We start from the raw sequence: 27,855 nt of genomic DNA on the forward strand, positions 1-27,855 counted from the left end.
AAGATATGACTCTGACTCTATAAATGTGGCTTCATTAAATTGAAATGTATTGATTAACACTTATATACCTCGACTTTTTGTAATGGAAAAATGCATCTAGGATCAATCTTTTCAGAGTCAACTTGCTTCCATTCAAATCTTAAATCAAATTGATGTTGTCAACACTTGATGTTCTCACTGCCACAATTAAGGCCTTGGTTTTTAGTGCAGTATCACCCAATTAAAATATTATGTATGGTTTGATTTACTCAGGTATGCCTGATCTACGTATACAGCATGGGGTTGTATTTTGGGAGGGGGGGGGGGGGTTGATTTCATCAGCTTGTATCAACACAAAATGAGATTATATGATGCAGAAGATGATGGATATATGAAAGAGAGAGAAAAAATTCCCCTAAAAAAGATTCAGTAATGAAACTTTACATGGCACAAGTGGGTAGGTCTTTTGAACATATAATCTGCCATTCAGCTCGTGCACTTGATGGCCAAGTATACCTTTGAAATGTAATTTGTTAAACCACTAAGGTCACAAACTCCATGGCCAAGCTGAGAGGTCCTTTGACATGTAAACTGTAAAGCCAACTGGCTGGCATGGTGCAAGCTTATACTATAGGTCCTTTGGCATGTAATCTGTTAGCCAATCAAACTGCATACTCTCTCTTTGTCTGATATTTAAATTGCCTCAGTTGTTTGTAAGTAAGCCACAGTTTCACTGAAGTGCTCTATGAGAGTTTTTCTCTGAAACCCTCCTCCTACCCAGCACCACAAGTCTAGATCTGCTTCAAGGGGATTGTATATAGGCTATATGTCTTAAAAGCTCAACACAGTATGTCTGTGTTTGTTCTAGCAGTAACAAGTCTTGGTACTTGCAGATCTAATAAGCAAAGACAAAACCTTCCAACTTATATCTATTATGTCACCCTAAATGTATTCTGTGAGTTGTCAGGACAGAAATGAAAATTCTGTCAGAATTTACTCACCATCACTCAACCCATATTACTCTCTTTCTTTTGAGGAACACAGAAGCAGTTAAACATAATGATCTGGCAGGCTCAGTCACCAATTATTTTAATTGTATAGAAAATAGAGCAGTGTGAACATTCTGCAGAATTTCTCCTTCGGTGTTCCACTGAAGAAAGAATGTCATACAGGTTTGAAATGAAACAAGGGTGAGTAAATGACAACAGAATTTTTGCTTTTGGGTGAATTAACCCTTTTAAATTCCTATGTTACTAGTGTTGCAACACAGGCTGCAATCTCTATTGACAATGCAGGAGTCACAGTTTACACTGTCATCCTCTCAATAGAGTCCCTTTAGTACTTCAGCTATAAGATTTAGGGTTGTTTGATTTAGTACACTTGGGAGACTTCCACTGTTATTATGTTATTTACTGTCTGTACTAATCCACAGTGGGCATGTAGAATGCAGGGGCTCAGAGCTGTTATTAAGTGTGCTTAGGACTGACATTCCTTCACAAATCCCCGTATTTTGGGATGAGTCTCTGTCAAGTTCCCAGCAATCTGGTTCTATGTCTTAAAGACTGTCTACGAAGTCTGTCAGAGGCTTGACTGCCTTTAACATGACTCAAATATTTATGGATGCAAAGTGCCAGTTTTTCCTCCAAGTTGTTACTGAATGGATTTCTCTCTTTTTACCTTCCAGCTGGAATAGCAAATCTGACTGTTGACCACTGAACACACCATGCACATGCACACACATGTACAAATACATGTCATCTAAATCGCTACACTGCAACAGGTGTGTAGTCCAAAGTGTGTGGACTGGCAATCTGTCCATTTTACAGTGATAAATAAGAGAATAGCCCTTCTAAACCCCTCTTAATCTGTGCTTCAAAGCTCTATCAGAGTTTCCATATAGAAATTAAAGCTCATCGAGTGCTCTTATTTCAGAACACAACAAACAGCATCAGTGATGATGGCCACTTCCATTTAGCTGTAAACTTGCTGAGTCCTCTCTCTCACTGTGGCAGTCTAAATAGATTTAAAAATGGGAACTGAGTCACTTTTTCTGCAAGTTAGTGGAAGTTTTTCTTTATTCTGTTAGTTATTTGCTCAAAGGTACATAGAAAGCTGGCATGCACTTGAGACAAATTATAGGCCTACCTATTCCAGACTTTTGGTTTTAAATCAGACTCAGCCCTCAACAATCCATGTTTTGCATTATAATTTCAGTGGTATTTCTCCCTCTAAATGTGATATTTAATCCATCTCTTTTGCACTTCTTTTTGTAGTTCTTTCCATTGGTTACTTCAAATATCAGTATCAGTATATGCATTTCATCTTTAAGAAGTATTGCATTATTGACCAAGAATAAAGACAAATAAAACCACTGCCACAGGAAACATTCCTCTGTCACTTCTGTCTGAGATCCAGGAGTTCTCTTTCAAGTCGGTCACTTTGACGCTGCTTCAGTAGCTGAAACTGTGGGAAATCCTCCTAGGGGCAGTGACCTTGAAACCCTATACCATCACAGCAATTTGGTTGGCTGGTGGTGCTTGGCGCTCCGCCCTATGCTTGCATCAGTGTGGGCATATAAACCAGAGTCCAGCACCACATCTCATGTCCGCCCTCTGGACTGGTTTGTGTCAGTAGACCTGTTAGATGCATACTTTCCTGTGCGGATTGCCCCTCAACACAGGCTATTCTTGAGATTCGACTTCAAGGGGACTGCATTTCCTACCCTTTGGGTTGAGAACCCGATCCCATGGGTTAAGGGCATGTCATTAAAAGACATTTGTCTGGATGCAGGATGGACTTCTAATACCATTGCCAGGTTTTATAACCTGCATGTATCTTAATAATAATAATAATAATTAGTTACATTTATATAGCGCTTTTCTAGACACTCAAAGTGCTTTACATAGTATAGGGGGAATCTCCTCAACCACCACCAGTGTGCAGAATCCACCTGGATGATGTGACAGCAGTCATAGTGCACCAGAACGCCCACCACACACCAGCTGTTGGTGGAGAGGAGAGTACAGTGATGTAGCCAATTCATATATATAGGGGATTATTTGGAGATCATGATGGATTGAGGCCAATGGGCAGATTTGACCAGGCCAGTATCTTCCCACTCTTCCCAGATTTTCACAGAGAAAGAGGGTTGATTGTACAATGTTCACTGACCAGTTGGTGAGTGTCGTTGTATTGGGTATTAGGTCTCTCTTTTCCCACTGGTATGAATAAGAGTATGCAAGCAATGTTTCACTACCCTTTTGGCTTGTATCATTGTACCAAAAGTCCTTGGCCAGGTGACCATCCTGCTCCCCTCCTTCCCACTAGTGAGAAGATGTGTTAAGACATTGGACCACTACTCAGTATGGCTAGTCTCTCCGTCTTGGCATCAAGCTATATGGTTTATTGTTCTGCCACTTCCTTCCTATTTTTTCAAAGTGAAGGGGTGGTTAACGCAATGCCTTTTTACTACCCTGTTGGTTAGTGGGCATTGCCCTATCAGCACGGTGTTATGGTATACGGCTCCCACAGCATCAGCTACTGATGCAGCATTGAAGTGACCAACTTGAAAGGGAATGTCTCGGCTATGAGTTTAACTTTGGTTCCCTGAAAGGAGGGAATGAAACGCTGCATAGCTGTGCCTACTACTGCTTTTTTTCTGTTAAGGGACAGTGAGATGCATTCTCCACCCTTCAGCTGAAATATCCAATCAAATTAAGGGAACCAAGGTTACACTCATAACCAAGATGTTTGTCAAAATATTTTCTGTGAACAAAACTTACCAAATGTTTCAGTGAAAGACAGACTACTCTGTCCTTCAGATCATGATCATTTACCATACAGTGATTGTAATTCTAAGCATTCTACAGCTTCTCTCTCTGAGAGATTTCTCAAAAAGGAATGCTTGCTGCTTATGAAAAGAACAGAAAAATGGTGTGAGTGGAAAGAGAAGAGAGAGTGAAAAAAGGGAGAAGGAGAGGAGGGAGAAATGTGCCAGTGTGTATATGACTTGCTTTCTGGGGCTGAGAGAGAGACAGAGAGAGAGAGAGAGGGAGGGAGAGAGAGAGAAGGACTGAGTTGCTGAACAACACTTAAATACCAGAGAGTGAAAACCCCTTTCACTACAACATTCTCTCACACAAACACACATCTCCACTCATAGACAGCAACAGAGCATTAGCCTATTTCTCCTAAATATCAGGATATTCACTGCCTCTTACACACGCACATTTACACACATATATGCTTCCTTATTCTCCTCATGGCTTGTCGGATGCAACAGCCAACCTGGAGCAGACACCATTGGAGAATCATCCAACGTTTCTACCAGATGACCCTCTTTCTCTCCCTCCTGTGCCCACCCACTAAGTCTGTTCCCTGGGAAAATGACTTCAGCAGCAGCCCTGGAGAGGTAAGTGCAGAAAATTAATTAAATGTGCACTCAGTAATTTTTTTCTCATTAAAAAGTTTTACTCCTTATGAAATGAATTGTAATTTTGAAACATATGTATAAAATCATGACTACTCACATATGATGGAGACTCCAGTCATATTAGTAACCTTAAAAAAAGTTGTTTTAATCTACATGGGGAGGGTCTCCTCATGGGGGCTGTGATGTTAGAATCACATGACCATTCGAATACTACTTGCTTAATCTCAGTAACCATCCTGTTATTGGACACTTTCATTCATGGATTAAATTAGTCATGACAGGTAGGACAAGGCACAGTCCAAACTAAGGGTGCTTGTCAGTCAGAGCACTGCAGCCTAGTTAGGCTGTGTCCTTCCTAGACCAGTCCTTTTGAAGTGATTTTGAGGTTGATTGAAGGCCATGAAGGATGCACTTGATGCATCCTCCAAAATATGGCAAACAAAGGCTGCGAAGCGAGGCTGCCTTCAATGGTCCTCACAATTGAGACAGCCTTTAAAGGTGCTTAATGACGTGGCAGCAGAGATATTCAACCTTACTAGGCTGCAGCCTTCCGATTAAGAAGCACCCTAAGTTGTGGATCTAGTAACCATACACACAAAGGTTTTTCTACTTCCTCAAGAATGAACAAAATGACATTGATGAGTTTGCAGGTTAGTGTATATGTAACAGGGTTCAATGGAAAGGAGGAGGCGGGAACCGGACAAAGCATCAAAGTAATGTTTAGTGAGACATTACAACATAAAGACAAAACATAAACACAAACGCTTACAGGGCAGCTGCCTGTAGCTCTCTCTCTCTCCCGAATGGCCCGGCCCTGCCCTCCTCCTTGTCACAGTATGAAACTGGTGTAACTGCGCAAACTGAACGATTAGAAATTATTTAGCAATTTCTCTGTATGTAGCTTTAAATAGGCTTCATTCAAGCTGTCAAACCACAAAAACATACTTTTAATTGAAAATACACTGTGTAGGCTATATGAAAGATACATATACACCATATATATCCAGTGATGGCTAGAGTAAATAATCTTTGTCCTTTGATAATAATTTGGGTTGAATTTAATGGAAAACTATGTGAGTTGAGCTCAGTGGTGCTGCAGAATTGTGAGCGGTGGCAGTGTGTCTACTTAAAATAACTGTTTCGAATTTTAGATTGCGTCATGTCATCCACAGATGCGTCCGGTGTGCGACCCCCTTTAATTAACCCTGCCGCTCACACTTTCCCAAAGTTCCGTAGAGAAATAATTTAGAAGAGACAAAGACTATTGTGCAACAAGCAGCCCTATTTCTATGTGAAAAAATGCAGATATATATTGATAATCATTGGGAACATTGTATGATTAATTATCGATGTGTGAAAAAGGCATCAATCCCAAGCCTAAAAGCCCGGACCCAACCCAAACTCGAAATCAGGGGCGGGTTTACGATTTCTGAGGCCCCAAGCAACCGACCAACCTGGAGCCCCATTTAGAAAAATGTTGCTTAAAAAAAATGACAAAATGTATTTTAAATCAAAATTGTAAATTCAACCTATATTAATATTATAACCCAACAATTATTTATTGTTGTCTAGTTTGTCATTGTAATATGATACGGTATTATTATTATTACTTTGAGGATTTGTAGTATACATTTGTAATATATTTCTTTCTTATTTACTTTCACCTGGAGCTTATATTCTGAAGCTGCAGTGTATTGTTCACCATGTTGCAAAAGGCTGTATTTTTTGTAAGCATAGTAGGCAACATTCGAAACAGTATTGTAGCAGTAAACATACAAGGCATGGTCCTAGTCCTGCGTGAGACTCTGAAGAAACAGTGTGACGCGGTGCAGCAGTCAAGGACGTTCGTCCAGCGCATGTTTATGTAGGAAATCAATGGAAAAACAGAGCAGATGCCAGCAAAAACACGTTCGGTGTGAATGGACCCTAACTCATCCGTTCGTGTGTGAGAGCACGTCGACGAAACAAGATCAGAAGGCCTGTATAATTTTTTCCATAAATTACAAACCCGAACCCAATGTCCTACTGACCCGAACCCGGCAGCTTCTTGAACTGCTCTAAGACCGCAGACAACAGCATATCCGCGCGTATACACAGAACAACCTGTCACACCTCAAGCGGTTTTTGTTGAGCTTTCCTACCGGGGCGGGGGGCCCCCCGATGTCCTGAGCCCCACGCAATTGTATGGTTTGCATGGGGGTTAAAACCGCTACTGCCCGAAATTGCTCGCTCTCTTCCTAATTTCGTCTCCAAGCAAATATTCTCTAAGTTTACATGGACACTAGAAAATGGCATATTGCGAGAAAGCAGCGTATTGCGAAAAAGTAGCGTTGCCATCTACATGCACTTTTTAAGCAGTGTACTCGTTACTCCTGTATACATGTGGCTTAGTCAGTAAGCAGCTTTCTCCACAGAAATGTAATTTCTCCGTGACACTTGTGTAAATAACAAACATAGTATCCAAGGAAGACGTCACTATTTTCGTTCCCTGTTGCTTCGCTTTATTTCCAGATATTCCAGAGTTGTTGCTGTGTTTGTTTACTTAACTTTCTATCACGACATGAAGTTGAAGTGTGCTGCAATATTGGTGTTTCCCTCTTACATAAAAAAACTCCAGGATTCCCTCAATGTACAGGTGCACATACACAAACGTGAGGGACCGTCGATATTTTACATGGGTGTATATAAATTGGTTTAGTTTATAATGTATGTGCTTTTCCCACTGTACTCCCAGAAATTTTAAATTCTTTCCGCTTTCTTGACTTGTTGTTGGGCTCCATCCTATAACGTTTGTTATCTGGTCTGTTGAGGCATATGCACACTCTTCAAAAAGGTGTTTACATGACCACATTAAGCTGAGTTCCCCAGGAGAAGTCTGGATGTGTTAAACCGCTTTCTCTTAATCCCTTAAATGGCGTGAGGAAATCAACGTTCTTGTTTACATGACGTTTCCAAACGCAGCTTTCTGCAAAACCCTGAAATAAACAATTTTCTTAAGTGCGTATAAACGTGGTCATTGTTGCAAAAATCCGTATTTTATGTAACGGCCGGCCCATCCAACAGGCGATATAGGCAGCCGCCTATGGCCCCAACATGCCTGTGGGGGCCCCATGATGAAATAAATAACCAAAAAACATATAATGAATGTATAAATTTACAAAGACTTTTATTTTAAAATGTAGTACTGCTTTGACCACCTTGCAAATGGCACATTGCGTGGAAGTCATTATTTGACATAGAAATCACAATAATGGTGACAACCAAAAACAACATTAAGTATAAGTTGAGTCCTAAATAATCACAAAATAACAAATAACTGCCAGTTACAACAAATACAATAGTAAATAGTAAATAGGCAAATAGTAAAGCTCTGAGCAGTACGCAGTCATTTGCATAATTTATTCATGTTGGGTTTTTATAATGGGGTTTTTCAACTTATGAGTACAACAAGGTCTGTGGAAAACATTACTCGACGATATGTAGACGTTTTGTTCTACAACATAAATAACATACGGTCATACCTCAAAAGTAAAGTCTGAATCCGTATAGAATTGAAAACTTTTTTAAAAAAGCACACGGCAACTTCAAAATTCACGTTTGAGGTATGAACATGTCTGTGAGCGAGAGTTAGGGGTAGACCTGTTTATTTATTTTTTTTATTAATTACAAACCCGAACCTGAATTCATACTTGAAAAACTGACCTGAACCTGAACTCAGCGGTTTCCCGGGTCGGGCTGCAGACCTCTAGCCAGCCTACTGCAGTGAAGAGCTGCCATAGCAATCATCAGATTTATAACTTCATATTAGATTATACTGGATATGCAAAAATCTACATCACAGAACAAACTGAAATAACCAGTCCTTTCAACTGTCGCCACAAAAACAGACTTAGTTAATTTTTTAAAGAGTGTGATTCGGAGGTTGCATTTCCCCTTTAAGATTAAATTTTTATTCCACTGACAGTTAGGTTTTTGTTGGGGTTTGTGTTGAGGTGTATGGTTAATAAAATATGCATTCCCGTTGACTATTACATCATTTACAACTAAAAATAACTCGCTTTAAAACTCTTATTTGCCAACACTTTGTGGGCATTTCACCCAGAAACTGGAGCTCACAAGTGCCTGTAAGTACAAAAACCTTTTCAGCCACTGGGGCATTGCTTTGAATTTCAGCAAGCACAGAGTGATTTCGGCAGCAGAACTTTTGACCTATTGTTACCGAATTCACAGTGAGATCAGGCTGTTAGTTCTGAAATGTAATATGGTGCTTATTAAAAGCTGTAATCAGTATCATAAATTAGTAACGTAAAAACGCAGCCAATAATTGAGCAGCATACATGGGAACTCTTTCAATATTGTTAAAAAAACACGAGGTGGATTTGTGAACCTATTCAATTTATACAATAGTGATTTCATAATCCAAGACATTTCTAAGACGAAAAATAGAAATGAATTCATTGTTTATTATTTTCTTTGTCTGTATGTACAGTCTTTGCGATGACCACAGCACATGAGTCTTTTATAGTCTTGATCAATCCCAGCTTTAATATGCATAGCTGTAGCTTTTGTCTAAACTTTGAACTAACAATAGAAATGGAGTGAGAGATTTGTTTACTGACTGAAAATTGCAATTGATGACTTAGTCAAAGACCTTTGAGCATTGTGTGTGTGTGCGTGTGTGTGTGTGTGTGTGTGTGTGTGTGTGTGTGTACAGTATGGAACAATGAAAAAATCTGGCCCCCGTCTAACCATGTGTGTGTTCCACATTATAATGCTATGTTAAGAGGGACTGATGATGATTTCAATGAATAATGTTTTAGGAATTAAAAAAAAGCAGGTTAAGTCAAGATAGTTTACAGGTGATTCACTGTAATTATCCTAGCAGTGTTTCCAAATGCCACAAATAATCTCTCTCCCTTATTGATATCTGTTTTTCTGTACATATCTTTGTTCATGTGTCAGAGTGGGTGAGCATATGCTTTAATGTTTGCATGGGTGATTGTCTGCTGATTCATATTTCATTTATGCAGTTTTAAATAAACAAGCATTTATGAGTAAAAGTTAGTGTGTAACTTACTGAGCCAAATATGTATGTGTTTTCAAAGGGGGAAAAAAGCTGTGTCCCATTGAAGAGCTGTGTTTGTTCTTTTGATTAGCTCTTACCAGATTAATTTTCTGAAATCTAATCATTTTATCCATTTGATTTTGATCGTAATCTTTTTATTAATACAATGTGAAGCAAACAAATCATCCTTACAGAGGAAAAAGGGTTAGAATATCCCCCGCTTACTGAGTGAAATCCCTGTCTTCATCTGCCCTTGAGTCAATTCTTTGTGTGAAGGAAAAGAGAAAGTGAGAACAACTGTTTGACTCTCCGCCCCAATGTTGCTAAAAAGACCAGCTCATGAATTTCCATGCTGCTCCAAGCAGATTTATACTTTTAAGTGCTAAATTGGTGCTCGTCTAGCTGGTGGACCAACATAGCCAAAAAATGCATGTCAACCAAGAAAGTCTGCCTGTTTAAGCTGGTAAAGAAGCCTGAAAGGAACATCAGCTCACCAGTATCCCATGCTGGGGACCAACATCCAAAACACAGCATATGTTGGTGGCCAGCAATGCTGACATATGTGGTGAAAGAGCCATTATGGTTCAACTGTCCAGGACTGCATTTCCCAAAAGCATTGTATGCTTAAGTTGATCATAGAAGCCATTGGTTTCTACAATCTACTTAGGCTTACAATGCTTTTGGGAAATGCAGCCCAGTACTGTTCAGTCCTCTAGACAGAATCTGTTCTGGATGTAGACAAATGTGCCCTCACACCTTTCTGTGTGATGTTGTTATCGTGCAGGATTGTGAGGGTTTCCAGGTGGATGTATGCGGTGTTTGTGCAGGAGATGGGAGCTCCTGTGAGCTGTTCAGTGGGACACTCTTTCTTTCTGTGCTCTCTGTTGGCTACCACAAGATCCTGGACATTCCCTCTGGAGCTCAACGAGTCAAAATACAGGAAACACAGAAGACTAGGAACTATTTAGGTAATGGAAGTGAATTCCCTCTAGCTCTTCTTTTTAATTCAATGCAGGCTCATGTATCATATATTATATGTCCTACTATTTTAGCAACAATTACCCAGCTTGAAAATCCACCTGCAACAGCTAAATTTGGTAGCTGCTTTTACATAGTTTAGTTGGTCCAAGCAGGTTTAGATGGTTGATAAGCTGAACTCTGCTGAAAAGACCACCTTAAACCAGCATAAAATTCAATCATTCATGCTAGTTAGTGCTGGTGCATAGCTGGTGGACTAGCGCAGCTATGATGTTCACCAGCAATCAATTTCTGAGACACAAGTTCTTATCCCATGGAAACCAGGAATAATTGCATTCATTCTGAGACACAGGTTCTGTTCCTGTGGAAACCAGGGAGTAATGGCGTGTGCGATTTGGAGGTTGCATTTTGCCCTAAAATTACATTTTACTCCACTGATGATTAGTTTTAGGGTATAAACTATGGAGAATATCCATTCCTGTTGGCTGTATTATGTCATCACAAAAAAATTATAATAATACAACCCACTTTTGGTGCCACCCTGTGGACATTCTTCCTCTTCCAGCTTCGGCCACTGGGTTCGAATTTCGGTAAGCACAGACTGATTTCAGCAGCAGAACTTTTGACCTCCTTTCGCTGAATTCACAGTGTGATCAGTCTGCTGGTGAAGTTTGTTGACCAGCTTAGCCTTTCTGGTGAAGCTGGTTGACCAAGGAAATCTTGCTGGCTAAGTTAATTAAAAGGCCTGGTAGGGAAACCAGCAGACCAGCTTTCCACGCTCTTGAACTGTGTCCAAAACAAAACATGCTGTTATGCTGCCACCAGTTGTTGGACCTGATTTCAACCTGGTAAAGCTGGTAAAAGCTGGTAAACCACCTTGGACCTGCAAAATAAGCTTGACCACCTTAAGCTGGCATGACCTGGTTTTTCCAGCAAGGCTAATACATGGTAGGGAGCCACCAGGTGTCCAGCTTCCATCTATTATCCTTCTTTTCCTCTCCCTCTTCCTCTTTCTTCAAGCTCTCAGGACAGCAACCGGTAAATCCGTGATAAATGGTGACTGGGTGATTGGCAGGCCAGGACAGTTCTATTCTGCGGGTACTGAATTCACATACAAACGGCCCAATGAAATACGTAGCAGAGCGGGGGAATCCATCACTGCTCCTGGTCCAACCAATCAGGAGCTGCATTTGTTTGTGAGAGACTACTTCTACTGTATGATATCACAAAACTGCTATAAAAAAGATAAGAAAACAAGTTATGTGTACACTCAGAAAGCAAGTGATGTTGCTGCATTTATAACAATACTGTATTGTTGTTGTTTTTAAGTTAGGAAGAACTTATTTCTATGATTAAATGGGTTTCTTAATAAGTTAATCTGAATAGAAGGTTTTTCTTTTTCAGGTCATATACCAACAGCCCAATCCAACAGTGTATTATGAGTACATTCTACCCAGAGACCCCATCATCAGCACACATTCAGATACATACTCTTACTCTAGTGTACTTCCCCTGGGTAAGTATTTTATGTAAAAACAAAAACACACATTCCAAAGAGTTCTAACATTATAAAATCAAGACATTACTAAACTGAACAAAATTCAAAAGTAGGGCTGCATCTGAAAATGCATACTTCCCCACTATATAATATGCCAAAAGCAGTTTGTTACGCTAAAGTTCAGCTAAATCTTTTCGTATTGATTATTCTGCTGTGCAAAGGCAAAACACAGTAACTTCACATTTTGACCAAAATTGGGTTTCTTAGACTGTAAGCTGTCCTGTGACAGAAAGGTCATCTAGCTCCGCTATAGCCAGGTTTTGAGAAAATTGCAATAACTACAAAATCCACACTAAAATCAGTAACTTGTTGGAGTACTGTTAAAGCTTTTGTGTGGCAGTTTTTTCATCATAAAAAGTGATAAACACTAATTTATTCTATTTTATTACCAAATTGGCCCTTTACATTCAGGATGAACGAGTTGTGAACAAGACATGGAATATCCATAAAATTAAATAAACAGTTCTCTATCCAAACACTCAGTTTAGTAGAGTATCACTGTTTTCAGTTTCTTTCTTTAGAAAATGTTTTCAAAGAAATCTCTTTAAATATTAAGAAAATAAATATTGGTCATATCAAAACCCTCAATACAATTAAATAAAATTGTTTAAGAAATCTATCAAGCATCTCGTAGGCTGTTCCATCTGTTTGCTATGCGACAAGGGCCCTGTCCCAAATGGCACCCTAAGCCCTTGCAGTCCTCCTTTGGTAACGTAAACGAGTGCAGACAGATGGGGCACTAGTCAGCAAGTTCATGAGGGTGCATTCGTTGTGTATTTGGAACAGACTTCAAGACTTCAGTAAGATAATGGCATTTTCATACATTACATTTTTCATATACATGCAGTTTTACAAATTATTATTTGAAAAGTCATAACATTGATAGATAGGGTAAAGGAAGTGACAATTAAGTAAATGCATACCTTAGATTCAGAGATGCAGTTATGGAAAAAATATTTTAGAAAAAAAAGAGTGTATAACTGCAAACTCAGAATTTTGGCTCATTTATTTATCTCACCAACGTTTCAGCAATAAGCTTTTTCAAGGTATAATCAAATCATTATATCTTGAAAAAGGCTGATTGCCTCTTTTTTTTCTAAGACAGGTTAAAAGAACACACTTTAACTCTTGGATATTTGTTTTTTATAGAATAATTCCAAGCAACATACTGACAATAAAGCATTAGGGAATTTAACGAAGAACCTCTGAAAAACAAATAGCACGTATAACAACAAAAAAAAACTATCTTTTTAAATGTTTGAGAACAAATAAACATGATTCAGACACCTGAAAAGCAAATGATCTACTATTCCATTGGCATACTGTTTTTGGCATACTATATAGTAGGAAATTATGGATATTCAGACACAGCGTACAGTAAGTGTTCCATTTGGGAAGATACTACACTTTCATACACTACATGGCTGAGTGCATAATGTATTGTGTAAGTGTATAGTGTGTCATTTAGGACATAGCTTTTGCCTTATGATTCTCACAGTTAGTTTAGTTATTTCCCCCTTATGCAAGCTTTAATCTTGTCCTTATTAATTTTATATATGATTTGGAAGTCCTCTTTTTTGTCTCTTTCTCTGCTTTGCCTCTCTCTCATCCTCCAGTAGAGAGCCATGGGCTGTTTCCTAGCCCTGAGATTAGTAACAGTGAAAACTCAATGGGCAGCCTTCACCCTAACCAAGTTCCATCGGACCCTATGACATCTGAGCCACTCCCTCTGTACAGTTGGGTTGCCATGACAAAAACTCCTTGCAGTGTTACCTGTGGAACAGGTAGCTTAGTCAAGTCAGACACCTTATATTAATGTAGGGATCCTTTCTATGTGTGTGTTTGTTGTATTTTCCCCTATTTAATTTAGACTGGGTAAACTAAGTGGTTTCTTGAGTTAATTATTTCCATTCGTTGAATGCAGTAGTAGTGCCTAAAATAAAAAAAGACATATATAATAAACAATTAGGCCTTATTAGTTTTTCAGTGATTTTGGCTCTGAGACATATAAACATATTGTGGTGTCTGATGAATGGTGCACTGTTAAACGATAGCGACACACACACACACACACACACACACACACACACACACACACACAACGTTCATGCAAATCATTGCAGGGGTTTCATAATGTCCTCCCTGTTTAACGTCTAAATCAAAACCATAGTTGCAAGAATTTTATATAAAAACCAAAGCAGACTGTATTCTCCCAGCAGAGAAAACTGGACTCTTAAGACATCACAGTGACAATATTATTTCTTCCCTTCTGTCTCTGTTTATCTGCTTGTCTTGTGTATGTATTAGGCAGTCGCCAGGTTCTGTTCAGCTGTATAGAAAGGGCCACTCAAACTACCGTAACAGGGGATCTCTGCAGCCAAACACACCATCCCGGCCCCCAGGTAGAAGACTGTCAGCCACAACCTTGCCCAGCCTTGTGAGTGAACATACACAATCGTTTACCATACAAAGTCAGCATTGGAATCTGAGAGCATCTAGAGAAAAACAAACCAGAACAAACCTAAAATCAGTTCAAGAGGTCTTAAACACAAAAAGGGACATACAATCCTGCATGCAGTGGCCTGTACTGTTTTTTTTTTTTTTAAACCACTTAAAGGGATAGGTCCCACAAAAATGAAAACTTTGAAGAGTAGTTGGTTCCAAATGGTGCAAATGAGGAACACATGAGACTGATATCAAGCAGTAAAGCAGGTTACATCACTACATTTATTTAATATTGTGTTTGTTTATGTGTTTGTGTAGCTGGGATGTTGGGGAGTGGTCTGAATGCAGTAAGACCTGTGGTCCAGGTTTCCAGTTTCGTCAGGTGATATGCCGGCAGACGCAGGGATACCATGCCAATAGCACAGTCGTTGTGGTGACCAGCCTCTGCGATAATACAGAAATGCCCGAGACGACCACTGTGTGCCAGCTAAAGATCTGCAGCGAGTGGCAGATTCGCTCAGAGTGGACAGAGGTTTGTGAATGTGTCTGAGTGTGTACTGTAGAAGAGTGTGGGGTTAGATGAGCCAGATTTACTTAAAAGTGTAATTCAAAAATGATAATTTAGTCACCCTCATGTCATTCCAAACCTTATGACTTTCTTTCTTTTGAGTACACAAAAGGGGATGTTTTAAAGAAGATCCCCCTGCATAATTTCTGTTGTGTCTACATCTTAATTGAATGTATTGCTAAACACGACCACTAGGGGGTAGCATAGGAAAAAGTGTATGTGAGGAGATGCTTGGCCAGAGGAGAGAAAAAGGGCTTTATTGCTTCATTGCCTAGGAACTGAAGGGCAAAGGATTTTTTATATGCTGCCAGAGACCAGGGATATATTAGACTTCGCTATTACTGTCCTAAGTACGCACTTCACACCTGCTATAAATGTGGTGGTCGAACGTCACAATTTCTGTAAGCGAGTGCAAGGTGCTCAAGAGTCTATAGTAAACTACTGTATATTGTTGCACTGAGACAATTAGCGGCAACATGTGACTTCCCAAATACAGAGGACATGATCCGAGATCAGCTCATCGAACATGTGTCTGACCCGCGAATTCGTGAGAGACTGCTTCTAAAACCTAACCTAACTTTAGCAGAAGCTATTACAACTGCAACCCAAGTTGAGTCTGCATCAGAATAAGCAAAGGCCATTGGAGAGCTGGGCATACCTGTGCAAGCTGTTCAAGTCCAACAAAAGGCTTATCGGCACATGCAGCAACAAACCACTTTCAGTACAAAGACAGCTTCAAAGCCTCACACACCTGCCATGCAGACACGCACATGTTTTCGCTGTGGCGCTAGTGGACACTTAGCCAGTGCAAAAGAGTGCCCAGCATTAAAAGCAGTGTGTGAGAACTGTAAAAAGAAAGGACACTTCACTCGTGTGTGTCGCTCAGCTTCAATGCATACTGTAAGAGAAGTTGAGTTGCTCAAGTACACTTTACAGTTACTCCAAGGATCTAGAACGCCCAGTAAAATCCAATGTGCTGTGGGCATTCAAACTGAAAAGTCTTTCACAACTGTGGAACTGACTGTGGATACTGGTGCTTCAGTATCAGTCCTACCTCGATCAGTTTACGAGGAATATTTCAAAAACACTCTCCTTCAGCCATCGACTGCACAACTAGTTACATACTCACGCACACCCGTTAATGTTCTTGGTTGCATGCCAGCTACTGTTATTAAAGACGATGTCAAATGCTCTGCTACCTTTTTCATTGTGGATGGAGGAACTACCCTAATGGGGATGGACTTGATATCTGCTCTCCACCTGTGCATAGAGGGGAGCACAATTTGTTCTGCAAGAGCCTCCAACTTACCTGCTTCTCCTTCTTCGACACCTGTGATGCAGCTTTCCGCTTCAGAACCGCACACCATCGGCTGTGTGAAAGGTTTCATGCATCGTGTGAAAATTTCGTCCTCTACTGTACCACCTTTTCAGTGCTGGTGTAATTGAGAAAGTTGATGCTTCACCGTGGATTTCCCCGATCGTGGGAACAATTATAACGACTGCCCAAGGATGGCCTGCTTTTTCAAAAGCTGTGCATGCTCAACTGCAACCCTACTTTTATGTTAGGGATGAACTGTGTGTCAAGGACAATGTGGTTTTTAGAGGTACATGCTTAGTAGTACCAGTGACGTTACGACACACTCTGATTGAGCTCGCTCACGAGAGCCACCAAAGAATTGAGCAGACTAAGCAACTCTTACGTGAACTGTACTGGTCCCCTGGCATGGTTAATATTGAATACATTATAAAGTAAATTGCCTATCTATAGATATTTCCGCTGTATAGTTTTGTTGGTTGTAATTAACTACAATGCTAAAGGAAAAGATTAGAGGGAAGAAGAAATTATATTACGTTTGGGGGGGATGTTATGTCTACATCATATATTAATGTATTACTAAACACGACCGCTAGGGGTTTGCATAGGTAAAAGGGTAAGTGAGAGAGTAGAGTATGCAGTTAGTGATTACAGACATCTTGTAATGCTGTTCTGTTCTGGATTAAAAGACAACCACTCTCAAAGTAGTCTGGTGCCATCCTGCCTTTTATTTCATTTTTAGTCCATCCTACATTACAACAATTTCTAATACAATGGCAGTGGATAGTTCCTTACTTCAAAGTTTAACAAGGACCGGAAATATCATCAAAGTAGTCCATGCAGCTTGTGCATCAAATTCCATGTCTTCTGAGGTCATACAGTAGATTATGATAAAAACAAACCCAGAATTTATGTAATTTTTCAGCGGAAATCGTCATGGTTACTGGTGTAACCTCCGTTCCCTGATGGAGGGAACGAGACGTTGGTGTCGATGTAGTGACACTAGGGGTCACTCTTGGGAGCCAGAGACACCTCTGGTCTTTGATAAAAGGCCAATGAAAATTGGTGAGTGGTATTTGCATGCCACTCCCCCGAACATACGGGTATAAAAGGAGCTGGTATGCAACCACTCATTCAGGTTTTACGCTGAGGAGCCGATATAAGGTCCGGCCATTTCAGCGGGTAGTTCAGCGTTGTGGCAGGAGGGACCAACGTCTCGTTCCCTCCATCAGGGAATGGAGGTTACACCAGTAACCATGACGTTCCCTATCTGTCACTCACTCAATGTTGGTGTCGATGTAGTGACACTAGGGGTCCCTATACAAAACGCCACAAGGCTGAACTGTGTTACGTGAATAATACAGTTCACGTGACAGTTATGAGTGTCGAACAGCCCTTTTTGGGGACAAATCGACTACCCAGAGATAGAGACAGGCTTAACCCAGTCGTGGCCTCTTTCCCCTTCTCTTTTTCCACTCCCTAAAAAAGAAGGGGGATTATTCGACTGGGCCGCCAGGTCTAGTCGGGTGTGTCCCTCCCAAGGGGAGGACACCGCGGAGACCACACCTCGCCCCAAGAGAGGGGGGGATATTTAAGTGGAAGAATACATCACATGGTCTTTCCAACCATGTGGAGAGCCTTCAAGGTAGATCCTGCCCAATGGGGGAGGAGTTACTACAACATGGAGACTGGGGCAGAGGGGCTCTGCCCAAGGAAGACGCAGTTTGCCAGCAGGGAAATGCATTAGCGGAAGATATAGATCGCATGGGGTTAGCCTTACAGGGAACCGCCACATGCGGCGCACCTACCCCAGAACCGGGCTCTTAGTTAGCGCGTGTACTGGGCCAGCAGCGAGTCTCTCCGAAAACTCGACTGCCACAGGGCTCGGAGGAAGTCAACCAGGGAACAACTTTTGTGAACACTACTGGGAATTAACAGCACATGTCTTCAGCTCAAAAAGAGGTGGAAGGCGCTATGTGCAAGCGATACACCCGGCCAGCTATCCCGGGCTTATCTGCTTGTGTTGCATGCCACTACCTGGGACGAAACCGGTTCCACCCGGAGGTTGTAGAACCTTGCAAAGGTGTTGAGTGTTGCCCAGCCCGCTGCTCTGCAAATGTCTGTTAGAGAGGCACCTCTGGCCAGGGCCCAAGAAGCCGCTACACCACGGGTAGAATGGGCTCGTAGCCCTACCGGGGGCGGCATGTTTTGGGCGAGATATGCCATAGTTATGGCGTCAATGAGCCAGTGGGCGATCCTCTGCTTGGAGATAGCGCTTCCTTTCCGCTGTGCACCAAAGCAGACAAAGAGCTGCTCAGAGACTCTAAAGTTCTGCGTGCGATCCAAATAGATGCGTAAAAGCGCGCACCGGACACAGCAACGAAAGGGCTGGGTCTGCCTCCTCCTGGGGCAGCGCTTGCAGGTTCACCACCTGGTCCCTAAAAGGAGTGATGGGAACCTTGGGCACATAGCCCGGTCGGGGTCTCAGGATCACGTGAGAATAGCCCGGACCGAACTCCAGGCACGTTTCGCTGACAGAGAACGCTTGCAGGTCACCTACCCTCTTGATGGAAGTGAGCGCAGTCAGGAGGGCAGTCTTCAAAGAGTGCACCTTAAGCTCGGCTGACTGCAAAGCTCAAAGGGGGCTCTCTGTAGACCCTGAAAAACTACAGAGGTCCGATGAGGGAACGAGGCGCAGCCTGGAGGGATTCAGCCTCCTGGCACCTCTTAGGAACCTGATGATCAGATCATGCTTCCCTAAAGACTTACCGTCGACTGCGTCATGGTGTGCTGCTATGGCAGCAACGTACACCTTCAAGGTGGGAGGGGAAGCGTTTTCGTCTTTCACCAAGGTGAAGTGGACACTGCTGAACCTGGGCGGATGCCCGGCGAAGTGAATCGCGCAGCTGAGTCGGACGGTCCGGACCAGCCCTCGTGACGGACTGGAAGGCGCAAGCCATGCGTCCAAGTTCCGCGCAAGGGGGACCAAAGGGACAACGTCATCGGATGTACCGGCAGGTGGGACCTCGCGGCAGGGCGGAGCTTGAGGTGCCACACCACGTCGTGGCCGTGCTGAGTCCGAGGACATCGAAGCACTTACCTGGCTCCTTGTGACCACCCCCGGAACAGCCTGGGACGGGGGAGGAAGAGGCCTGTCCTCGTGACCCGTGGAGACTGTCACATCAGGGGCAGATTTGTGCCACAGCTGGGTGCTTGGGGCGGGAGACCGCCGCTGGAGCGCCAACCTGCCAAATGGAGTGGTGGACGGTGGTTGTGATGCCAGCCGTACACACTCGATACGTGACCCAGGGAACAAGGAAACTACTCTTGCTGAGCTCTTGAGTACTGCAGCCACTTGGGCATGCAGCGCAATTAAATGCAAAAGGTAACAAAAAGATGAAGATCTGCTTACCAGCTCCAGAGCAGCGGGTTTCGTTGTCCCTGGGTCACCCATCTCAAGGGCGCTTTGAAGCCTTTCACGGGTTCTGGGCAGCCGCGAGATGGGTGGCGTCTGCTTCCTGCGGTGGGCTCCACGCCGGGGCCAGGCCGAAGGGGCGGGCTGCGGCGGAGCCGGTGCAGTCACCGCAGGGGGACGCCCTTGGCTATGAGTAGATGGGGTGTGGGATCTTGAGCCGCGCCGGGGCAGGATATGCCGGCTAGCATCCATCTACTGCTCTACCATCGAGAACTGCTGGGCAAAGTCCTCGACGGTGTCGCCAAATAGGCCCACCTGGGAAATGGGGGCAGCAAGGAATCGTGTCTTGTCGGCCTCACCCATCTCGACCAGGTTGAGCCAAAGGTGGCGCTCCTGGACCACTAGTGTGGCCATCGTCCGCCCGAGAGACTGTGCCGTGACCTCCGTCTCTCGGAGAGCGAGGTCGGTCGCCGAGCGCAGTTCCTGCATCAATCCCGGTGCAGAACTACCCTCGTGCAGTTCCTTTAGCGCCTTGGCGGACTTTCAGGAGAGCCATGGCGTGCAGGAAGGAGGCGGCTTGTCCAGCGGCACCGTAGGCCTTGGCCGTCAGAGACGACGTAAACCTACAGGCCTTGGACGGGGGCTTTGGGCACCCGCGCCAGGTGGCGGCACTCTGCGGGCGCCTTTATCCACCGGGGGATTGCCGAATAACCCTTGGCTGCCCCACCATCGAGGGTAGTGAGAGCAGGGAAGCTGAAAAGATCGGGACCGGGCAGTAAAAAGTGCCTCCCGCGACCTTGTCAGCTCTTCATGCACTTCCGGGAAGAAAGGAACGGGGCAGGGCGTGGCTTTGAGCGGCGCCGTGAGCCCAGGAACCAATCACCGAGCCGCGAGAGTTCAGGGAAGAGCGGTGAAATCCACTCTAACCGACGCTCGCGGCTGCCCGGGAAAGCATGTCGTCATCTCCGCATCAGCCTGTGACTGGGCGATCGACCCCGAAGGGAGGAACCCAGCTGAGGCTTCCGACTGGACGAGCCCGCTCTCCGATGCTGCGCTCAAGAGCTCATCACTTTCGCGGGCTCCGAATAAGAGGTCGAACTCGCCGTGAGACGAGCCGGTGGACTCACCCGGAAGCCCGATCGGGGCAGACGAGCGTGCTGGGGAATGGGAGGTCCGCGGGGGGATACCCGGCGGAGGCGGTCCCATTGGGGTCCCCAAATCACCCCCAGTGCTAGCCGCGCTGGCCTCAAACCCGTGGGTAAAAGGACCGAGTCGGGAGCCTCTGGGGTGGCTCGCTTTCTTACGAAGGCGAGCCGTGACCGCAACGTTGCCATGGACATATTCTCGCAATGAGAACATGTCCATCCACGAACGCTGTCTCCGCGTGAGCAGTGCCCAAACACGAAAGACAATGATCGTGACCATTAGAAGGCGAGAGATAACGAGCACAACCAGGAATAACACACAATCGGAAAAGCATCTTTAAAAAGACACGTCTTTAAAAAGACGTTCCGTGTGTGCGCTCTTTTAGAGAAATATATACTCTTTTAGAGGGGAAAAATGCTCTTTCAGAAAATATACTCTCTAGTTTTTCTGCCGAAGCGCCCAGGGGCGTTCTCTGCAGTGCACCAGTGCAGAGGAGGGAGAAGCCTCTGAAATGCGCCGTCAGATCCAGCAGAGGTGAATGAACAGTAGTATTCAGCTCAGTGAGCATGACCGTTCGGCTCCGAAGAGAAAATCTGAATGAGTGGTTGCATACCAGCTCCTTTTATACCCGTATGTTCGGGGGAGTGGCATGCAAATACCACTCGCCAATTTTCATTGGCCTTTTATCAAAGACCAGAGGTGTCTCGGGCTCCCAAGAGTGACCCCTAGTGTCACTACATCGACACCAACGTCGAGTGAGTGACAGATAGGGAACTTGATGTCCATTGCACATTCATGAATTCTATGAGAGAAGTGGCACACATGTTCTTGCGAGAGCTTGTGTTGTTTACACAGAAATAAAAGCTGTCCCATGAAACGGGGGGTCTGCTGCATGGCAGTATAATTTTTCTGATTGGTCAGTTACAACGACACTTTCCTGTGACGTCACTGGTTGGAAAGAGATGTTAATTTTCTTGTTGTAGAACGTGGTCACATACCTTTCTCTGCGCTGACATAAATGAACTAGATGGACCAATCACAGTAATTTCTGATTACGTGAAAGGACATTCCATTTAATCATTATCTTTTAGAGATTAGCGGGGATGGATTCCTTTGGAATGAATAGATTTAAACAAGTATACTTTTTTGTGTACAGATGTCCCCAGTAAGTCAAAAAACATATCTAAATTTGAATGCGGCCCAATGGAGGATTCAGCTTGTCAGGCTGGCAACACACCCTAGAGGAAGAATAAAAAAATGAACGAATGTTACATTTATATAGCACTTTTCTGACACTACACTCTTAAGGCACTTTACATCGTGAACAGGGGACTCTCCACAACCACCACCAGTGTGCAGCATCTACCTGGATGATGCAACAGCAGACATAGTGCACCAGTACACTCACAACACACCAGCTATTGGTGGAGAGGAGAGAATAGAGTGATATATTCATAGGATGTCTGATGTAAATGGCTCTCTTGAGGTCATTCCACAGCATCTCTATTAGGTTAAGGTCTGGGCTCTGACTGAGCCACTCCAAAAGGTGGATTTTCCTTTTTTTGAAGCCATTCTGTAGTGGATTTACTTCTATGTTTAGGGTTATTGTCCTTCTGCATCATTCAATTGAACTTCAGATGAAGCACAGCAACCTTGACATTATCCTGTAGGATATCTTGATAAACTTGGGAATTAATTTTTCCCTAAATTATGGCAAGTGGTCCAGGCCCCAAAGCAGCCCCAAATCATGATGCTCCCTCCACCATACTTCACCGTTGGGATGGTGTTTTCATATTAGTATGCAGTGCCCTTTTTACGCCATACGTAGGCCTGCGTGTTCTTCCCAAACAATTCAACCTTAGTTTCATCAGTCCACAAAACACAAAACATTAGGGTTGTGGAGTGTCAAGGTGGTGCACAGCAATGTTTTTGTTGGAAAGCAGCATCTTCCTTCGTGGTGTCCTGCCATGGATGCCATGCCTGTTTAATGTTTTCCGTATATTAGACTCACAAACAGAGATGTTAACCAGTTCCTATGATTCCTTCAAGTCTTTAGCTGTCACGCTAGGGTTCTTTTTTTTACCTCATTGTGCATTCTGTGGTGTGCCCTTTGAGTCATTTTGGCTGGATGGCCACTTCTAGGGAGAGTAGCCACAGTACTTTATCATCTCCATTTATAGAAAATTTGTCTAACTGTGGGCAGAGGAATATCTAAGCTCTTTAAGATAGCTTTGTAACTCTTTCCAGCATTATGCAAAGCCACAAGTCTTGATCGTAGGTCTTCTGAAATCTCTTTTTTGCAAGGCATGGTCCATGTCAGCAGATGCTTCTTGTGAATAGCAAACTCAAAATGTATGAGTGCTTTTTATAAGTCAAAGTATCTCTAAACCACACCTCTAATTTCGTTTCATTAATTGGATGCCAGGTTTGCCAACTCCTGACTCTAATTAGCTTTTTTTGTCATCTTTAGCCTAGGGATTCACATACTTTTTCTACAGCACTGTTAACATTTAATGGGATGTGTTCAATAAAGGCATGAAAGATTATAATTGTTTGTGTGTCGTTAGCTTTAGCTTTGTCTATACTTGTGACTTTAACCCTTCAGTGGTCTTAACGATCAAGTGCCTACTTTGAAACTACAGGGTCAAATTGACCCTTTTTTATGTTCAATTTCAAAAGCTTGTTATAAAGGCTCTGTTTGCACTCTCTCTCTAATGAGGACTCTCCATAGACATAATAATTTTTATACTGTACGAACTATAGATTTTATCCCCTAACCCTTCCCTTAAACCTAACCCTCACAAAAAAATTTCTGCATTTTTACATTTTCAAAAAAACATTGTTTAGTATGTTTTTTAAATGATTTGAATTATGGGGACACTAGAAATTTCCAGTAATTACCAGTTTGTAACCTAAAAAAGTCCTCGTAAACCACCTAAACCCACCCACTCATACACACACACAACACATAAGCACACAAGCACACACACACACCCAAAAACACTCACTGACAACAAACACAATTGCAAACACAAAAATGCAGTTCAGCAAAAAAAGTATTATAAACAAATCATCATTTGAATATGTTCCTGAATATTGATGATAAAATGTTATCAATCATTGCAAATATCCATCACTGCAAATATCCATCATTGCAAATATGCAATGACGGATAACAAATGACACAAAGATCACATTTGCAGTCCATTCAGAGGCTGATGTATTCCATAAAACATGGGGAAAGGGTGGGGCTTCCAAAAAAGACTGGATGTCTATGGGTGGAGTCACAAACCACATAGGGACACACCCTGATTTTCAGATCTGTATGAGGTGATAGAAAGTGATTTAAATTTGTGTGTGTGTGTGTGTGTGTGTGTGTGTGTGTGTGTGTGTGTGTGTGTGTGTGTGTGTTTGCTGCCATCTAGTGGAATGATAAGACTAAAAGTAGGGAAATAGAGCAAACAAAGCATTTATTACAAACGTTTGAAGCCTTTTTTAACAAGATTTTTGAAGATGCATTGAGGCATTCCCTGCCTTTTAGAACTGTATATTGGAATAGAAGGTGATAGAGATTTAAGACCAAAAGTAGAGAGAAAGATCAAACAGAGCCTGTATTACAAGCTTTTGAATTTTAACATAAAAAAAGGTTCAATTGACCTTTAAGGACAACGTATGGACTTATTTTGTAGTGTTGTGTATAAATACATGATATTTAAAAAAAATTACATTGTCAGGTTTAGATTACCTCTGTGGAGGATCACATTTTATGAGCAATTAATGCAGAAAACCAGCTCCAAAGGGTTCACATAATTTTTCTTGCCAATGTAGCTGCAGGCAGACAGGAACGGGAGCCCCAAAACTAACCATTTCCCTAAACTTAACCACGAAGCGGAGTAACCCTGCCGCCTTCTGGAGTAACCCCGCTCTCTTTTGGAGATTCTGACCCATTTGGATATCTCCGGCCTGCAGCCATACCTACTTGCAGTTATTAGCCCACAGCATTTGCCGCATAATGGTTGTTTAGAGCTAAAAACATCACAAGTTCTCACATGTACACGCCTGCCACTGTAAACAAGCTTCTCTTATGCACAACAGATGGAAAATTTATTTTATGTTTATTTAATGATAGGCTCCTACAATATATAGCTTCCAGATTTACCAGGTCATAGTGTCTTTGGAGGTTATATTTATGAAGTCAAAAGCAATAAAGTGCTCAAAGCCATATAAAAGGCCCCTTACATTATGGTTTGTTAAAGCTCTGGTTCCTGTTAAATCTCTTTCTCTCTCTCTCTCTCTCTCTCCTCAGTGCTCGGCGCCATGTGGAGTGGGTCAGCGCAGCAGAGAAGTTGTTTGTGTGGATAACCTAGGTGACATTGTTTCTGATATGGAATGCAATATGGCCCTTCGCCCACAGGACCTGCAGAACTGTGACAAGGGAGTGTGTGCCAGCAGCTGGTTCTACTCTCTCTGGAGTGATAGGGTGAGAAATCTGTAGTGTGTTTTGTAATTCCTAGTAGAACTTGTAAAACAGCTGTTTGTATATCTCTGCAGTGTTCTGCAGACTGCGCAGATGGCAGTCGCAGTCGGTCAGTGGTGTGTATGATGAGTCATACCAACTCTCTGCCACTGGACAACTGCGATGATAAGGAGAAACCAGACGAGCTCATGCCGTGTGACCTGGGACCCTGCACTGACCAACTGGAATGGTACACAGGACCGTGGGGACAGGTACATGGATGCTTACTCAAACATGAAACACGAACACACGCAATGCAGAAAACCTTTAAAACCTTGGAACAGCATGCCACTCCCCTTTAGCTGTTTTGCATACTTTTAATAATAATTTGTTAAAATAACGGAATTACAAATATGACAGTTTTTAAATGGGTTTCCCAAACACTCTTGCCCTTTCTTCCCATTTTTAATGTTTTTATTGCTACATAAAAATGTATTTGTGTGTGTTTGTGTGCCACAGTGCTCATCTGAATGTGGCAATGGGACCCAGAGTCGAGGTGTGGTGTGTGTTCTTCAAAGCAATGGCCAATTAGGAGTCACCTCAAATTATAATTGCTCTCATCTGCCCCGCCCTCCAAGTACACAGACCTGCCATTTGAAAAGCTGTGGTGCACAATGGTACATGACAGCTTGGAGCTCAGTAAGTTACTCATAAAACACGGTGGATCAGCAACTAAAACTAAGTTAATCTGGTTAAAAGACAATCTGTCTTGTCTGCCACAGTGTTCTCGTTCTTGTGAGGGAGGCTTTCGAGTGAGGGAGGTACGTTGTTTGCGAGATGACCAGACCAGTAGCGATGACTGTGACCCTGCCCTTGAACCTGCAAAACGAGAGGAGTGTAATACACACAACTGCACGCCACATATTGGTATGATTTTGTACCTTACATAATTTCATCTACTAAATTTATTTAAAATGCATTGTTTTGTACTCATTCTAAAGCATTGTAGTTTACCCAAAAATTACAATTTCTTTCATCATGTAAAACACTGTGGCAAGGAGGAGGGCGGGGCCGGGCCGGGCCGTGATGATGCACGCCTGGCCCCTAATCAGGCTAATCAAGCCGACGAGAGGAATAAAGGTGGCCGGAGGCAATAGGGAGAGAGAGAGAGAGAAGAGAGAGGAAAAACGTACTCACTGGTTCCCAGACAAGCCGTCGCTTGGTCCTCGATCACTCCTCCACCCTACGGCAGAAAACAGCTGCTCCTCCCCGGGGCGGACTGCAGACAGTCCTCTGACTCCTGGTGGACAGAACGCCCCTCCGCATTTCGGCGGCTGGTAGGGAACTCCTCTGCCCCTGGCAGCGGCTCTACCACTCCAGGCGTTCGGCAGCGAGCCCCTCATCCCCTCACGGATGGTGGCCGTTCTTCCAACCCCACCGCGGTTTGGCAGCCGGTAGGGAACTCATCCGCCCCTGGCAGCGGTCCCACCACCCCAGGCGGCCAGTAGCAACTCCTCAGTCCCCCGGCGGATGGCCGCGGCTGCTCCCTTGGGGTGGATGGTAGTGGCGAGGACTCTATGACGGCGCATCCCTCCTCCTTCCCGGGCTTCGGCACCAATGTAACAAGGGTGAAAGGGAAAGAAGAGGCAAGAACCGGCTTGACAATAAATAATCATTTAATGTTAAATTAAACCATAAAAACAAAAGACATACACACACACATACAGGGCAGCTGCCTGTTGCTCTCTCTCTCTCGAACTGCCGCCTCTGGCCACCTTTATCCTTTTCGTCGGCTTGATTAGCCTGATTAGGGGCCAGGCGTGCGTCATCACGGCCCGGCCCCGCCCTCCTCCTTGCCACAAACATGTTTGTTTTTCTTCAGAGGAACACAAAATTGACAAATAAGCACAAATAAAGTGCATATTCTCCCAAATGTCTCTTTTTGTGTTCCCCAAAGAAAAAAATATACAGGTTTGGAATGACAGATTTTTTATTTTGGGGGTACTGCTCCTTTAAGAAGTCCCTCTGTCTCTTTATCTGTAGATGAATCCTGCAAGGATTTGTATTATAACTGCGTGGTGGTGGTCCAGGCCCGTTTATGTGTGTATTCGTACTATCGCACCACATGTTGTGCATCATGCTCTCAGGTTGTTCATTGAGACACACTCCATAGAATCAGGTGATCCAGTCTCCTTGTCCTTGGGATAAGACATCACTGCCTCCTTCTCCCTGAACTGTGATGTCCTTGTCTCTTTGAAGTCAGGAGTCATGACATCATTCCCCACCTGTTTTCAGCTGAATCTAACCCTGAGATGACATCACTGCTCACCTCCTCTCTGACTCAAAGAGCAAAGAACACTTGTACGCATTCACTACCCTAACTTTATAAAATACAAAGTGAGAATGCTCCATGAGCAATTTAATATTTATTGCAAATAAAAATTTAGCCTCTTTTATTTCATTTATCATGTTCATTAATGTCTAAAAATAAACAATAA

General features: G+C 43.1%; 1 protein-coding gene across 3 annotated transcripts; it reads left to right on the forward strand.

Moving 5' to 3' along the window:
• Window positions 1–338: 338 nt before the first annotated feature.
• On the forward strand, window positions 339–27,813 carry adamtsl7 (ADAMTS-like 7). 3 transcript variants are annotated; one of them, XM_051702353.1, is made up of 13 exons: window positions 339–1,759; window positions 4,262–4,390; window positions 10,261–10,444; window positions 11,475–11,650; window positions 11,859–11,970; window positions 13,629–13,796; window positions 14,320–14,449; window positions 14,776–14,989; window positions 25,208–25,381; window positions 25,453–25,629; window positions 25,877–26,056; window positions 26,140–26,284; window positions 27,401–27,813. In XM_051702353.1, the coding sequence occupies exons 2-13, from the start codon at window positions 4,310–4,312 to the stop codon at window positions 27,514–27,516; spliced, it is 1,857 nt and encodes a 618-aa protein (XP_051558313.1). In that variant the 5' UTR covers window positions 339–1,759; window positions 4,262–4,309; the 3' UTR covers window positions 27,517–27,813. The 3 variants fall into 3 exon arrangements, with proteins under 3 accessions (XP_051558313.1, XP_051558310.1, XP_051558312.1); XM_051702350.1 differs by lacking the exon at window positions 339–1,759 and having other exon boundaries at window positions 1,773–4,390; XM_051702352.1 differs by lacking the exon at window positions 339–1,759 and having other exon boundaries at window positions 1,773–4,390; window positions 13,632–13,796.
• The last annotated feature ends 42 nt before the right edge of the window (window positions 27,814–27,855 follow it).

Source organism: Myxocyprinus asiaticus, chromosome 7 (assembly GCF_019703515.2).
Source record: "Myxocyprinus asiaticus isolate MX2 ecotype Aquarium Trade chromosome 7, UBuf_Myxa_2, whole genome shotgun sequence".
Classification (NCBI taxonomy): Eukaryota; Metazoa; Chordata; class Actinopteri; order Cypriniformes; family Catostomidae; genus Myxocyprinus; species Myxocyprinus asiaticus.